Source organism: Lottia gigantea (genome assembly GCF_000327385.1).
Source record: "Lottia gigantea unplaced genomic scaffold LOTGIsca_16, whole genome shotgun sequence".
In the NCBI taxonomy this organism is placed as follows: Eukaryota; Metazoa; Mollusca; class Gastropoda; family Lottiidae; genus Lottia; species Lottia gigantea.
In genome coordinates this window covers 1,063,835-1,081,022 of record NW_008707965.1, presented here as the reverse complement: position 1 = coordinate 1,081,022, position 17,188 = coordinate 1,063,835, and the positions used below count along the sequence as shown (strand labels likewise).

The window sequence follows — 17,188 nt, the reverse complement described above, 5'->3', positions numbered from 1 at the left end:
AAATTTTATTAGTTTGAATTCAATTACATATATATATATATATGCCAGTTATATATATATATAACTGGCATATATATATATATAATTGAATTCAAACTAATAAAATTTCGTCAATATGAGAAAATTCATACTTTAGTCACTATAGACTGTTCATACTGACATTTATAAAAAATGCAACTTTATATATAGAAGAAAGATAGTACCAAATAATTACTTCAAATTTACTAATACTTAAATAATTATATCATAAATCATAGTCTAATCAACTGTATCAAAAAATATTCAAACAGATTCATAGTAAAATATCAAAATTTAAAAATTATAAACTTATATATAGAAGTATTTATAATTACTTTGATTAATTTACAAATATTAACAATGAAATACAAATTGACAAAGAAAAGGTGGAATTTTTGGGCACACTGATATTGGGCACAATGTCAGTTAGCCACACCTACACGGTGGGTGGGGAAAAGACCCCAAAATCCCACAACTAATAGCGAGAAATATAAGAAAAAAAATTAATGATAAAGAAACAGCCAAAATGAATGAAAGAAATAAATAGGTCAACCTGAGCATATGATAGAGGAAGAAAGCTTTTGAAATACATCAAAATCCTTGCGATATAATACAGGTAAATCCTTGCGATATCACTTTTACATATTCAAATTGCATAAAATGCAGGATTTAAGTCTAGGCACAAGTTCAATTTATGTTTTCGTGTTATCAAGATGGCCAATGTTTTTCCCTTTTTCCATTTCTTATTGTTTGACGGGCATTCCCGATAACAAATGTAGTTCAAGACACGAGTAATAGAATGTATGGTAATTGACACCTTAAAATGAATTCAGCTTTTCAAATACGCTATTTATTTGCGTCGCATAGATCGCCAATATAACTTTAGAATGAAGGTACAGGAAAGAAAAAGGACGTTTTGAAGACGGGAAAGAAAAATATGATTCAACACTGTTTTTGTAACATTTTAAATATTTGAAATATATGTCACTGCTGTGCTAATTGCGGACTTTTGCTGACAAGTGTTAAAATCAAGACTTTATTTCTAACTGCAGGATTAGAGATTATAATATTGACTTAACTACTCTATTTCAGTGATGCTTCTCTGAGCTGTGTTATATCACATTTAATCACAAACTGGTCGTTAGTTGTTAAATAACCATTGTTTTTGTTAGTGAGTTCAGACCATTTAATATGACACTTCCAACTCCACCAACTGCCTCTCTCTAATCTCAAGTTATTATGTGTTTTCGTTAAAGTTTTACTGGCATCATCAATGTTCAATAAACTGATTTGACTATCAATAATACAACTGTTTAGTACATGATTGTCATCTGGAAGCAGTCTAATACCAACAGTTAAATAACCTTGACCAGATCTCATTACATAACAACACCATACCCGGTTGTTGTACCTAAACTTATCGGTATTGAAATGTGCCCTACAACTGTTCTTAATATCGCTGATATAAAAAAAATACTGATTCGAACCTCTTATATAATATGATTTAGAAATAACCGACCCTAACTGATATATATCTAAATTAAAATCTTTCCTCACCCACTGCAAATACTCTATACTCAAATGATAATCTTTCTTACTTTCAGTCCGTTTTACTATTTTTGACAAACGAGGCAATGTTTGTAAAATGTTTAATGTTGTTTTATTTGAAGGTGAAACATTTGATTCTATATCACGTTTACTGCATCTATTTCACTTACAGTTTCTTTTTCCCTATCCTTTACTTTCCTCCTATTTTCTTCTAAATTTTTCTTGATGTCTGTAATAATCTGTTTACAACTTTTTCTTAAAATTGAAACATTTTCTTCAGTGCTTTTAGTTACTATAGCGCAGGTATCTTCACACAAAGATTGCAATTGCTCAAATGATTTTAACAATGTAGCGCGAGTCTTCTCCAAATTTTTGATTCTGTTTTGAATGATGTTTTGAGAACGTTGAAGTTTTTCTATGGCTTTATTTCGTGTTTCGTCACATTCTACATCCAGTGTTTCATGTTCCTTGTGTTGTTTAAATATACACTTAATACACAATCCTACATTACAATTATTACAGTAATAATCCACATCCCTCTGATTGTGGTTGGGGCATTTTGGTTGTGTTGTTTCAGAAGGTTTGCACCTTCCTTCGGATAAAATTTTGATTGCTTGAATTATAGAGTTTGGAGAACACATCTTCTTCTAAGAAAATTTGCCCCCCCCCCCCCCTGAAAAATTTAGCTTCCGGTTTTGTGACCCTAGAAACTATTTATTACGTATTATTTTAAATTAAATCTCAGAATTGTCTCCAAAAGACAGAGTTCATCAATATACAGAAGCTAAGAGGGGGCATTATAAAAGACATATATATTCATACATGTACATCAACTATGATCTTCATATTAGCCAAAATCTTGAAATATTTACTGTATAAAATATTAATCTTGACAAAACCATAAAAGATGTCACTTATAACATTACATCATATTATATTTGCTTTTGTCCTCTTTCTGCTTCCATATAAAGTATATAAGAGGAAAAATCATGAAGAATAAATAAGAGTATATTCAGTTTATTATACAGTTAAGTTTGGTGTAAAATCTGTTTTAATATCGCCATCGTGGTCGATTATTTATCTCGTATTTCGTGTGTGTTTGAACAATGTCTGTTCTTTTTGATCTACTTGCAGTCAGATATTTGTGGAAATCTGGATTCTGCAGCGGGTCTTCGTATCCTTTAAAATTTGAATCGGTATCGACTATAGTGAGCTTGGAGGTCGAAGGTCTGTTTAGAATATCTGTAAATTCGGTTTCCTCTCTCAGTGGATCTGCTTTGGTTTTTGACGCCCAGTTGATCACTAGAATACAACATCGGATTTTTGAAAGGCACAACTAATGTATTGATCTTTTTGGAGTGGTAACTGTCCACGAAGACTTCATATTGAAAAACATAACTTACAGAGAACAACCTGTCTTGCATCTTAACTGCACGGGCAAATTTGGACCACAAAGTCGAGTACGAGTGAATTGTTCCCTCAATGCCGTGAATTAGTCCCTCAAGGTCGTACGGGTGAAGTGAACCGTCAACGTCGTGCGAGTGAATTGGTCCCTCAAAGTCGTGCGAGTGAATTGGTCCTTCGGGGTCGTAAGAGTGAATTGAATCTTTAAAATCGTACGAGTGAATTAGTCTCTCATGGTCGTACGAATGAAAATATCCCTTGAGAAGATAAACAAGAGTTAAAATATGCTACTCACGTTTGAGTAGTGTTTTTCTCTGAGAATCACCATCTCGACCATTAGCTCCAACTAATACCACATCTTGTTTTGGTGTCCTTATCTTTTCCATATAGCGAGATTTTCTTCCTATCTGAAAAGTTTAAATTTGGAACCTAAAACTTGACCCATTTCCCTTATATATTGTACCACGAAAACCACCGTTGTACTATCTAGAAGATGAAATTTTAAAGGCAATGAGCAAACATTATGTATGGTAATTGAAGGAGAACTAAACCATGGAACAAATTACAATGAGTACAGCAAAAAGACAGCGTCTGATCATAAAAATTATGAGGCACCTAGCAGATAAATAGATCAAGCCATCAAAACAAACGTTACAGGATACACCTGACCGGAGTACCTACCCTATAAGCTGATCCAGCCATCAAACCACAGGGTAAACAGACTAGACATCCAAGTATATTGTTCCAGTCTAGTACATGGTTAAAACTATCAGAGTTAGTGATACAGAATCTTCCTCCAATACAAACAAAATCTCTCTTTAATACATCAGAGGCCCATTTCTCTACTGCTGGTCCATAGTCGATCTGAAACAGTAGCATTGGAACAACACTACACTGAGATATCAGAGCTAATGATTGTGAACAACCCGCAATCTCTTTCATGTCTCGTAAGAACTACTAAGAATTTACAAAAAGAACACGTATTAAGAATTTGATAGCTTTTTGGGGGGTTTTGTAGTATTTAAGTTTTTACATTATGCTCGTAGAAAATCTTCACAGTAAGGAATCCATTCATTTCATGTGCTAAACTGAGTCCAAAGCCTTGTAAAAATCATCAATCGTTAATGAGTTACCTCATAAGAAAAGTGTTTTCCATTATTCCCAGCCTCTTTCACCATATTAAGATTATTCTTCAATTTTTCTATCGCTTCTGATTTATTGTTGATGAAAATTAGCATCGGAACTAAAAAACGTGAGGGGGGAATTCAAATATTTCATTAACAGAACACGCTTCATCTGGATGGTAAGTTTTCGTTGAGCATCATAGGTTTACATGAGATTTCATGGGTTAGTCATCGTATTTACAAACATGTACTTGAAAGTAAAATTAAAGGATATAAAACATACTTTCGATGGATTCTTTGAAAACTTTTCTCTCCACCAAGTTAACATGAAGCAATGAATATTTTAGTTGTAATTTCTCCAGACAAATATCTATATCATTATTATTCTCACATTCTATAACCCTGAAAATGTTTAAAGAAAATACGCAGATGTTGCATAAGGATGGTATGAATTTCATATTACAATTTTGGTTTTGAAATACGCAATCATTACGGACATAGCAAACAAAGTTACAATGATAGATTATGTCGTTGTACTAATAGACTTCAAACTTCAATAAAAAAAAATCGATCAAAGGTTTTCCCAAGTCATAAAATAAACCTGTGTTTTTACACAGAAACATCTTTGATATATTGGATCGGATGTTACTTTAAATGTTGAAAGAAGGAAGAGCATGATACTGATCTGATAACGATATAAACAGCTTTCAAATCCCAGAAACAAAATCGACAGAGAAAATGTTGGTAATTGTTGTGAGTTGAATTTATTGCGACATCTTACATCAGCTGGTATGTCCACGATCCTTGGATTTGGGTTAATAACATACTTACCACATATCACAGAACTGGTCCAGCTGTCCTGACAGTTGATAGTCAGGAGGTCCTGAATCCATCATACAGTTAATTTCAGATTTCTGTCCTTGCTTCAAACCGTCCCCGAGTGATTCCGATAATTTTGATGGTCGGGACACATACATACGCCACGGTGCTATCAATATGACGTCATCACCAGTTTCTGTAGACTCCAAAAGAGGAAACCTCAATTCTGTTCCCATTTTGTATCAAGTTTGTTCAATTTGTAATCCCGAAAAGTTTACTTCAGGCATTACTTAAACAGAATATGTATTTCAATTTTCGCTGCATAATATAACAATGTCCACTCTAATATTGACTGTCATGAACAAAGTAAAGGTTGATACAAGCACTTTTCATCTAAAATAGTTAAAGCTCATCAAATTATCTTGGACATACAATAATCTCTGTGATTCACCATGCCAACATTGATTAACAGTACTGTTCTGGTCTAGTGATTCATATTGTTTCTAAGCTTTGTGTTTATGGGTCAATGTTATGGACGTCAGGTCCTTGGGGATGTTGTTCCCACGCTTGTTTTTCTTGAGAATGTCTTGATTTGAATCTTTCATACCTAATCCATAAGTACCATATAACTGTATAAACCAAACCAACACCTTAACGTCATCTATTGATATATTTCCGGTGGCTCAACCAGATGAGTTGGGGCTTGTGGACTTTGGTGGGTTGGGACCTCTCCTTCGGGAATTCATTTTCATCACACACAGTCTGCAGTCTTAGAAGATTTACAGCATAAGTTAATTCTATTTCGCTTATTTATAAGCTGGTGTCTTATTTGATTACAATTGTATACTTTGGTAAGACAGAAAATTAATTTTGTATTTTTTCCGGGGATGGGGTTCCCCTGTGGGATGGGGCCCGTGGACTTGATTCAGACATCTCCTTTGGTAGTTGAGCAACTGTATACTGTATACGGAGTAAGATTGTAAACAACGTTTCAACAATTTACATAGGTATAAGCTGTAACTGTTCTACTATAAGAAGACCCCCCCCCCCCCCCTTTTCAACACATATGATTTATTGTTATTATATTTCTATGAATCAAAAAATATTGTACTGAAGACCCGCTCCTTCCTCTAATATGACCTAGTTTTTCAATGTTCCTACCTGAATTCATTGAGTCATATCTTATTAACCTATTTCCGATCAAACTCATTCAAACTCATTCATTTGAATCAGGTAACCAGTGACGCGTACTATCGATCTGTACTTAACATTTACAATGTATCATTATTGGGGTGTATCTTTTGGGTCAGTACAAATATCCTTACAGTAGGGCTTGCAGAACTCTTTGTATCATGAACAATTATCCTATACACCAACCCACGTATTCTCGAAACGATCTTAGCGCTTGGATATCCAAGAGATAAGAACCTGTGACATCTTAGCGTTAAGATCGTTTCGAGAATACGTGGCCAGTGCTTCTCAATCTCTATAATACACTTTCCCACTTGAGAAAACAATTCTCCGTCAATCAACCCTAGCACAATAAAACATGAAATTACTTAAAGAAAATAACTGAATCTCTGAAACTGAAAAGCTCAGTCAATACTTTTCTGCTATCAATTCTCCAATTGTATAACCGTAGACGATTATTGATAACTGCCCATTCATACAACTGGGAAGTTGATATTAACATACCACAGGCCTATTTTGAACGATCTAGGTCTGTTGAGGCCATGCTATAGTTTTCACCCTATTTTCTTCATATTTGTCTCATTCTGACCATTTGCTCAAACACAATCTCTATTTCCAAACCCATCAAAATCAAATTTGTTTAGAGAAATAATGAGATAATGATCATTGAATGTATGAGCCGTAGTTTTTATAAAATAATTTAAATCTAAATAACATAACATAACAAGAATGAAGGTGATCCGTGTCTCTATAATTTCCGCTATGTTGGCACTGTTTACTAAATTGACATAAACATGCAATATTGATCGGTTGGTGGTTGGTTGCTTGGATGTGTGAACTGACTTTTTGCATTAATGGCGTTCCATACTGGGTGTCATGTTTCTAAACGGCCAGCTGGTTGGTGTGGTTTATGTGGTTTGTATGGCTGGGTATCTTATGTTTTTAAACGGCTGGCTGGTGTGGTTGATGTGGTTTGTACGGCTGGGTGTCTTATTTGGTTGGCTGGTTAGTGTAGATTGGTACCGCTGGGTTTTTACTGCGGATGGGCGGTTGGTTGTCGGCTGGTGTGATGGGTGTGGTTATATGATTGATTCGATGTGGTCTGTGTTGTTGGGTAGTTTAGATTTTATGCCAACCGTCTGTCTATGTTTCTAAACAAAATTTTTACACCTTAGATTCACCAACAGAATCTCTGACTTTCAGTAATGGCCGTCTATTCTTGCCATGATCTGTTGGTCGTACTGAAATCTTTCTGGAAGCATTTAGTTTTTTAGTATCTTTGTTTTTAGACGCATCGGTTGTCTTGTCTGCAGCAAGGAAGCTCATTAGACGTGGATAAGAGAGTGGATCATATCGGAAGGTTTTCTTGAATTTTGAGTCGCTATCAACTTCCGGCATGCCTGATGTAGATGGTTGATTTCGTACACCTTTGATTCCATGATTCTTTTGTTCACTTTCTTCTGTAATGGTTGTTAGCTCTGGTGCCGGGGACTGTTCTTGTGGTGGTTTGGCTGCTTCTGGATCCTCTGACATCCATTCTATCACTAGAATGAAATCAAGACATTGCCTTACCTAGTGTCAGAGGACAATATGACAAATATTGGTTATCGAAAATATTTAAGAGTCAAACGAATGATATTAACGATTTGAATTTCCGCTTAAGTGAAAGGCGCAGTAGATCGAACACTATACACACCTACACATTAGATGGGCAAATAGTGTTGATGCCGCGTCTTATTGAGTTCTTTTGAAAGCTGGTCCACCGCCTAATCAAAGTTATAAAAACATTTTTGCTTGAAGGAGCTGTTTTAAAATGTTTAAATGTGAATTTCAAAATCGAGTTCAGAACAATTTGAGATATTCCACATTTACTTACATTTTAGAAGTGTTTCTCTCTGAGAATCACCATCTCGAGCTTTAGCTCCAACTAATATCACATCTTGTTTTGGTGTCCACATGCTTTCTAGATAACAAGCTTTTCTTCCTATCTGTAAGCATAATAATACAGACACGATACAAGTTCCGATAAAGTCAAAAGACTTTCAATTGAAAACAGACGTGCCAATATGTTGCAGATATAAATGTAAACACTGTGTTATCGGATCATCTGATCATATAACTGAGAAATGAATATTGAAGATTTACAATATATTTTTTACGTCTGATTTGCTAGAGAATGCGGACAAGCGGTGAGGACTTGTAGTCGAAATTTTGTCTGATTGATGGCACTTTTTCGATTACCAAAAATTTATCCTAACCTACCCTATAAGCTGATCCAGCCATCAAACCACAGGGTAAACAGACTAGACATCCAAGTATATTGTTCCAGTCTAGTACATGGTTAAAACTATCAGAGTTGGTGATACAGAATCTTCCTCCAATACACACAAAATCTCTCTTTAATACATCAGAGGCCCATTTCTCTACTGCTGGTCCATAATCTATCTGAAAGGATAATATGAAATAGAAAATAAATATATTCACGTCCTCAACCTAGGAATTAAACGTTTCCAGTCAGCAGATGATGGACACGATATTTGAAATCAAAGGCCTTGATAAAATCTACAAACGTTATTTTCTTACCTCATAAGAAAAGTGTTTTCCATTTGGTCCAGCCTCTTTCACCATATTGAGGTTATTTTTTAATGTTTCTATCGCTTCTGATTCATTGTTGATGAAAATTAACATTGGAACTGAAATATTTGACAACTGATACTAAACCAAACACTTTGGGCATAGAATTCAAGGTTTTAACCTATTATATTTCTCAACATTATGACGTCACTATTTCAAAGACCATTTGGCTATTTTTGAATAACCCTAGGGATTGTGGGGTTTCATTATAGTAAGCAAAGACGGATAGGAAATCGGAATTAATATATAAGTTGTATGTTCATGCATACAGAAAGCAGAATAACCTCCTTTGAAATGTTTTAATGGAAGAGCACATTAAGAGTTTAGAAAACATATTACTTTCGATAGTATCTTTAAATACTTTTCTCTCCACCAAGTTAACATGAAGTAATGAATATTTTAGTTGTAATTTCTCCAGACAAATATCTATATCATTATTATTCTCACATTTTATAACCCTGAAAATACATAAGATCAATCATATTGACAACGTAAGAGAACAGGACTGGTGACAGTAGAGGACCCTGCCTTACCCCCATTCTGTTGTATTGATTTTTCGCTTAACTGATAGGCCTATTGTTTATAATTCATTGGTTTGGTTGTTTTCCCATAGATCCTAATCATGCTTACTCTTCCAGAACAAATGCTAGCGTTTTTGCTATTGTAGATATTCTTGTTGACTGTCGAAAGAAGAATTAAAAAAGATGTCGAGTTTCATTTTCTTCGTTGTTTTTGTTAGTTTAATTCTTAACACGAAAAACTACGATCCTTTTTAAGTATTTCTTGAACAACATCTATGTGATTGGTAGAACATTTTTAGCGTGTAAATTTTCACAAAAGTCATAAATCCTTATGTTTCTTACCACATATTGCAGAATTGGTCCAATTGTCCAGATAGTCGTGCGTCTGAGCTGCCAGAATACATCAAAAAGTTAATTTCAGAATTAGGATTTTCAGTTTTCTTCTGACCTCCATTTCCTAACATTCCTGATAAAGATGTTGGCCGAGAATCATAAATTCTCCATGGTGATATAAGGATGGTGTCATCACCAGATTCTGTAGATTCCAAAAGCGGAAATGATAAAGCTGACATTGTGTATATATGTTGTTCGCTCGTTTAGGACAATGGTGAATGATTCTCTTCTTAAAGGATATGGGTTTTTTGAAACCCCTTTATCACTTTCCGTCAAATTTGAAAACTGTTTGAAAAAAACCAGATCAATTACGTACAATAAGACCTAAGACAGGATTCCTCTACACACAGCAAAAATAAAACAAACACACAAATTTTAAATGAAAAACGAAATACATTTAAAATTGACAAATTGTAATATAATCCAACGTTTTTACTCAAATCACTATGATCCAAAACTTCCTGATTTAAATCGACATATCGATCCCTTGATTGAATATAGATTTAAGATCCGGTTTGTATATATCTTAGCAATTGGGACAAAGTGTGTCATGAACAAATAATAATAGGGAAGGGATCGGTAAGACTGTGGTCGTCTATAAATTTCCCTAACTTGTGGTTTTGGTATTAATTCAAACGAAGGTGGTCTGTTGCTGAAAATTTCGAATCAAAAAAGTTACCTGAATGGGGTTCACTGCCTACATCAACTCCTGATTGAACTTATGAAGGGCAGTGATATGAGGGATATTGTTGCCAGGACATTTCTAATTGCATTCTCTTTTTTCTTGTTAAATATACCACAATAATTCGAAAACGACATATTTATAGAGTATGCTTCCATAATTCTCCTGGAAAAGTTAGCATCGTCGCATATAGTATGTCATTAACCAACTGTTTTATCCCAATCAGGACATAAAACCATTTCATCTCGAAAAAGTTTAAAATGTATCATTGGAAGGTCCTCGCTCAGTGATCGTTTAAATTTCTCTGAACAACGGGTCTAAATCTATTAAGACTTTTTGAAGTGTGCAGTGTAAATATTGTCATTATTTATTACTATAAAATCTATCTATTGATAAAATTTACAATGTGTTTACTTATATATAACTATATCTATAGCAGGTTGACTCTTTATATATATATATATATATAAAGAGTGTTATAAAGAGTGAAGAAGATCCGAAAAAAACTCCTATGTAAAGCACTGGCCAAGGTCACAATCAAAGAGATCTGTAAGATATAAACAAGGACGGAGTAAACAGAGTTAGTATTTAGTTTTGAATATAAAAACTTGTGTACAACATTAAACATGTTATATCAGTAATATTTATTACTGTCATATTTGTATACTGCTATAATTCACAATTCACTGTTTTAATATACCCAATAACCTATATCAATTACAAACTGTATGGTGTAAAACTCCATTTCAGTCTGTGGGCTATGGAATGCCAAAACGGAAAAATCCAACATAAAAAAATCACAATTATACCAAGAAGTTGAAATTTTATACCAAGAAACTCATATTATATACCAAAATCTGTAATCATATACCAAGAAATTCATAGCAAGTACCAAGAATTTTAATTATATACCAAAATCAGTATATTATGTACCAAGACTAAAAGTTAGGTCCCAAGAACAGTAGGCCCTAATTTCAATTATGTTCCAAGAATTGTTTTAAGGTACGGTCTGCTTTATCTGCAACGTAAATATTTGAAGTATTTGTTTGGTTTAAAATTATAGCAAAGAAAGATTACATCTTTCTCAGATTGGATCTTGGTCCATAACAGAGCGAAAGTGAAACTCGAAAACACGGGTAGAAGCATCAGAAAGTTTCAAAGAGGGAAGAGAGTTAAGTTTAAAATTCTTACAAGTGTTCGTCGACGATTGCAGTTTTAACTGTCGTAAATCCACTGTCGCCATGTACTAGGACTAACCGCATAGCAAGGAAAGGGTGTCAAAATAATAAAATCAAAGCAAAGACGCCAACGACCGTATACGCCGCTGCTGCCTTGACTAAGCAATAGACTGGTCACTAGTTACCAATTAAAAATTACTAATTAAATCAGATAATCCTCCCCCAGGGCTACCGTTTCATTAAACAATGGGTACAATTTCAATCTATTGTCATTGAGCAGTCTTCAACTTTAAAACAATGAACACAATTAGTCGTTAGTGAACTGTTAATCGAACGCGCTTAATCTGATCTGAATTAAGTAATCAAGATCAAAGCGTTTCCATGTAGGGGATTAAAGCCGAACACTTATAATGGTAAGAACAGTTCAACAGCCATCAGTTAATAATTTCTTTCAAGCGGGACAACGTAACAAGGTAAGTTATGTGCATTGATATTTTTCAAATACTGCTTTCTATGAAATTTCTTTGAATTTGTACTCCTTTTTGTAAGGTAAAAAGTTGCTTTTTTTACGTCAAAGTTTCATTATGCTCTCAAGGATTATAGCGTTTGAAAACGTAGGTTGGTGTATTTTTGATTACAAGTTAAGGTACACTTCCAGTTTCATGATATCGCAGATTACTGAGAGCCTACTTCTTAACTCCCTTTAAACGAAAATATCGTACAGCAACTTTTGGATTTTGATGCCATGACTACTACCACTGTTGAAACAACTCTTTTACAGTGTGCACACATATAACAGTTAAAACTGTTTTCTGATAATTCGAGTGACTTCCCTTGTATGTTTGATTTCGTTAATTTCATTGCTAAAGGTTTTAGTATAATCATACACGCAATACGAGAATATGAAATCATTAATACGTACATAGGAATAGATTACTATCGTAGGACGCCGTGCGGATGAGCCCTTTTTTCATAGCAATATTTTCAAAATTTGATTCGGAAAGATTCTGATCAGGTTTACTAATTAATAAGGTTTAGTTCCATCGTTATTTTGTATTATTACCCTTTAAACTGACGCAGTCGACTGAGTCGTTCACCATCGAAATGTACCCTGATGTTATTTTTACCCATTGAGCTGTTGGATTCCAATGTAAATGTCAATTATAAGCCAGGTTAACATTGTAATGTCGATAATATAATAATTATTACCCTTAATTCATTTTGATAATGTCAAATACTGCATCTATTATAATATACCATCCCGGGACATCACGTGATCACATAGTCATTGACTCATTGACAGTGTAACGCCATAGAAACTAATTATTTAGTAGCATACACCATTTTACAGCTTACGAAGTCTAGAAAACGCCAACAAATCCACCAAAAGCAAGCAATTTATATGTAAATATAATTCTGTAAAAGTAAAAGTCCCGAATTCACTGATTTCTCACACATAATAGTACAGACCCCTATATTATTTCTATCAACTTATCAAACACTCTCTAATGGTGAATAAAATCTTCTTGAACATTAAAAATTTCACTAAATTTTCTCCTGAGATGGACTTAAATTAATCTCAATATAATTTTCTTTGGTAAACGTACCTAATGTCCTCGTTAATCACACATAGTCGCTATTGCATCAAAAGCCAATCTGAAGTTACGAGATTCACCTCTGTGTTGGGAATGGTCTAGATTAGACGACTCACTTGCTGGCCATCACAGACTGTTTTATTTTAGTTGGACATGGACTAGGACTATTACTGACTTGTTGAACTAGTAATTTTCTCATGGATTCCAATCTTCTGTGAAGTAAGTTTGTTATCTTAAGATTTAGTAAATAGCTTCAAAGATACTTCTATCCTCAGGAATTTCTGACTTATTTTGCTTAGATGCTATCTTCTACCTTTGAATCCTCTTTGTTGACGTATTGGGTTAGTTGTGTGGCTTCTTTCTGTCTGTGTATAATTGTCTTAAGTCCACTAAAGTCACCAGTTTCCCTTTACGATGTAACATCGTTCTCTATATCCACTAGCTGGCTAATTTCATTCTTTCATCTAATTGCATTAAAGACCAATGTGTTGCCTCCATGTTGCTCTTCCTTTGATTCTGTGGGATGTCTTCCTACTAAAGCTATCTTATTGATTTTGGGGTTTCATTAAAAATTAGGCCTTACACAATGCACCTTGTTAATGCGTTTAGGTAGAAAATGCTTATGGTAATTTTTAGCGTTCTAGTCACAGGATTGTGAATTACGGGAAGGTAGTATGTCATTGATGTAATTACATCTCTTCCTTTTTTCATGCAGAAAAATATGAAATTGGTTTTTTTATTTCTTTTTTTTACACCATCGATAAATTCATATAGCGGAACACCGCGTTTATATTGTAATTAATTTTCATTTAAAGGGACAATTTTGCAAGCCATTTGACCAAAAGTACCTCCATACCAATGTGTTTCCAAAATTATCCACATTTGGAAGTTAAAAAGTCGACTCCTCAATTCTTCAGACTCTCCTTTGTTTTATGTTTGGGCGAATGTTATGTAAGAATTACCAAATTTATTTTTTTATTAACTGGTGCAATTACAAGGATAGTAGCATGAATAATGTGATGACTTTAACCATAGTTTATATCGATTCAGTAATATTTTTATCTTGCTATATCTACAGCTGTGACAGTGAAATATCAAATCAGTAGAACATTAGGTCAAGTGAAATCAATATACTGACAGTTTTTAAACCATCGTGGGTGGGTGGATACTGTTCATTTCATTTCTTCATTTTCCAATGTAGTGATCTTTAGATCCCTCCCTGTTGATTGGTCGTTCCGTCATTTTTCAGGCGAAGGGTACGGGGGTGGGGGGGGGGGGGAGTGAAAAGAGGCTGGTCTGGCATTGTCCCCCCTTTCAATTTGTTTTTATTATTTTGCATAGTAAAAGAATGGCATATACCACCCCCACCCCCCTCCCTGTCCTAGAAAAATTTTGTGGCCCCTGAAAAAAACCAATGAGTTTCTGGTGATCCATTCGATTTTATTTTACACCTGATGTTACTCTGCAATCATCCATGACCATGAATGGATCCACGGAAATGTTGCATTTGACTATCATATTTATATTACTATCCAAAAACGACATTTTAAGCATAACAGGGCTCTCCTATATTTGATGGTTGTCTGTCAACGGGTTATTGGTCAACTGAGATGGAGATCTAGAATTTAGGCAGTGAAGGTCTCCCGTACAAAAGAATTCTGACTACGGAGGCAAAAGACTGCCAAAATCTGTATCGAGATATTGCGTTCTATAATAATGATAATCGGACAGCTTAAAAAAAAAGTTTATAATTATCAAGGTGGACTAATGTGGTCCAAATTGTTTTCGCGAGCACGTATGCGTTTATTTTGCTGCCAAAGAGTTAAATCAAGTTGATTTGAATACACCCTGATAGTTCTTGATGCCTTGTTGATAGCAACTGTGTTTGTCAATATACAGTATACCGGGCATATAAATAGTATCTCTCTATTTATTTCGTCTATTGGATATGGCAGTTCGAAAGTCATAGCCTTCGTTTAAATCTGGTTCGTTAATAAGTATAGGATTGGATACCTTGAAGTTCTGACACAACTGTCTTCTTCTGTAAAGGGAGTTAAAAACCCACAACTTGATATTTGCTACTTTGGAAAACTTCACTTCATAATAGTTTCAAATGAATTTTCCTTAGATAACTTGTATTTATTCATCTTCATTTGAGGAAAAATGCATTTGAAAGCAATTATGACATCATTAGCATAATAATTTGCATATAATTAACATAATGATCTGCATGGTATAATTATAATCATTTTTATTCATTGTCTATTGCAGGTATATATAAATATTGAGAAGTGAAAATGTCTGTATCAGCAAACGTACTCGATTTGAATGAAGTTCTTCGAAGATACGCATACAATAGGATTTATACCAAGTCGAATTTCTTCAAAAAATGGTTACTGGAAGAAAAAGACTTTTACGTTGAAGTAGATTGGAAAGGCGTGACTGTAGATCATAACATCCAGAGACTTTCTTTGAGACCAACTAAAAATACGTATACTACACCGTTTGGCAAAGTGACCACAGGTTCCAGGTGGATTTCTCTCCTTTCTTGTGATTTTGAAAATCATTCAGACTCGAAACAGTCGCATGAGTTCATAGGGAAGCGTGACACGACTTCATGGGTAGGAGTTGATCTGAAAACGTGTTATACTATTTCTAAAGACGTTAATATCTCCATTAATTTACCGAGTAACTTCTCCAGGCATCGTGCCGGACGGGATAACGGTGTGAACGTACAGCAAATCAAGGGTGAAGTTTTCAGAGACATTCTCACCTGGGAAGTACGATCCCACGTTGACGTGAAACCCGGATGGCGCGCCATTGGTGACCTTCTTGCCTTGGAAGAAACCCACGTGATGGATTTTGAAATTACCACAGGACTTTTTGTACCACGAGGAAAGATTCCAGTTTGGTTCAAACGTCATGGAGACAAAAGTGTGTCGCATCTTGTTGAATTGGACTCTGAAGACTTTGCGAGTGCGTTCCAAAGTAAGGCTTCCGGTGGCGTTCTGGAGGAAGAGGAGTGTAAGATGGTGAAAATTTTAAAGGAAGTTCAAATAGATCAAGATGGAAATGATTCTAAATATTCCAGCATTCATTTGATAACCAAAGGATCTGCGACGATGGTAGCCTGGTCCGACCAGAGAGTTGATATTAAAACAGAGCCATTGAATTTGGTAGAACGAGAGCTCAATAAGGATGTGTAGAGAAATATTCTCACTTATTTTCTCCCTTAAAGACTATTAGTGTAATCATCGCATGCTCAATGACGTAATTATTGGTGCCTTACGTAAATCCTTTGACATTGCTATATGGTTGTTAACCTTTAAACCACTATTGCTCCAATCAAATGCTCTGTCTAGTGAAGGCTTTGAAAACCACTCATTTTACAATTTACAATTCTGGGACATTCAATATGTCCAAGTTAAATACGATTGTTTTTGACTGTATATAATATTATCATCAGCCCTTAAATGATTATGATGATTTCTGATATTTTATTCTGCCATCGTACATGGTCAGTAAACTAGAAGGACACGATCGAACATGACAGGATAACGTCATGTATCTAATTTATTGTAGGCGATTATGAATTCCATTATGTATATAGGCTATAGTATTTTAATTGCATGTATATAATTTATAATATATAACTGTTTCAAGTTATAAGAGTTATATAATGCTACTATTTATAATATGTATATAAAATTTTAATATCCAGTATATTGGAGTGTCATTTCTTCCATATCTTATCTTCATGGAAGAGGAGTTTTTAAAAGTGAAAAAAATCTTCCTTGCTTTACCAGAATACCAGCTACGCATAGAGCTTGACCGTGTGCTAATAATGACCATTTATGTTCTTTACTAGATAAGTATAGATCTCTGACTCTGAGTTTTCGTACAATTTAATGAGAACGGTCCGAAATCAGTCAGTCGTGCTTGTGATGTTTTGTATACAGATCTTTAAACTGAAAATCGGCATAACCAGCAACATCCTTTAAGGTGCGGGAACACGAACGGTCTTGGTCGCCAACTAGAGTTTTGTCAAGAGTTTTACCGACCGGCTGCGGGGCACGCGAGG

The 17,188-nt window shown here is 34.6% G+C and overlaps 3 protein-coding genes across 3 annotated transcripts; 1 reads left to right on the top strand and 2 right to left on the bottom strand.

Annotated features, from left to right (window-relative positions):
* Window positions 1-1,703: 1,703 nt before the first annotated feature.
* On the bottom strand, window positions 1,704-5,244 carry LOTGIDRAFT_230888 (hypothetical protein; the record flags this gene model as incomplete). The annotated part of the gene is made up of 7 exons (XM_009051157.1): window positions 4,926-5,244; window positions 4,378-4,496; window positions 4,104-4,213; window positions 3,652-3,834; window positions 3,266-3,377; window positions 2,695-2,868; window positions 1,704-2,068 (listed from the first exon to the last, which is right to left on the bottom strand). The coding sequence occupies exons 1-7, from the start codon at window positions 5,147-5,149 to the stop codon at window positions 1,704-1,706; spliced, it is 1,287 nt and encodes a 428-aa protein (XP_009049405.1). The 5' UTR covers window positions 5,150-5,244.
* Window positions 5,245-7,268: 2,024 nt separating this feature from the next.
* On the bottom strand, window positions 7,269-9,831 carry LOTGIDRAFT_158130 (hypothetical protein; the record flags this gene model as incomplete). Its single annotated transcript, XM_009051156.1, has 6 exons — window positions 7,269-7,648; window positions 7,981-8,092; window positions 8,367-8,549; window positions 8,688-8,797; window positions 9,078-9,196; window positions 9,602-9,831. 6 exons carry the CDS (start codon window positions 9,829-9,831, stop codon window positions 7,269-7,271), a joined length of 1,134 nt encoding a protein of 377 aa, XP_009049404.1.
* Window positions 9,832-11,967: 2,136 nt separating this feature from the next.
* LOTGIDRAFT_230887 (hypothetical protein) lies at window positions 11,968-16,829 on the top strand. The gene is made up of 2 exons (XM_009051155.1): window positions 11,968-11,985; window positions 15,379-16,829. The coding sequence occupies exon 2, from the start codon at window positions 15,405-15,407 to the stop codon at window positions 16,311-16,313; it is 909 nt and encodes a 302-aa protein (XP_009049403.1). The 5' UTR covers window positions 11,968-11,985; window positions 15,379-15,404; the 3' UTR covers window positions 16,314-16,829.
* Window positions 16,830-17,188: the final 359 nt, after the last annotated feature.

Coding starts and splice junctions, on each gene's coding strand:
- LOTGIDRAFT_230887 (XM_009051155.1), top strand. CDS start 15,405: ATGTCTGTATCAGCAAACGTACTCGATTTGAATGAAGTTCTTCGAAGA.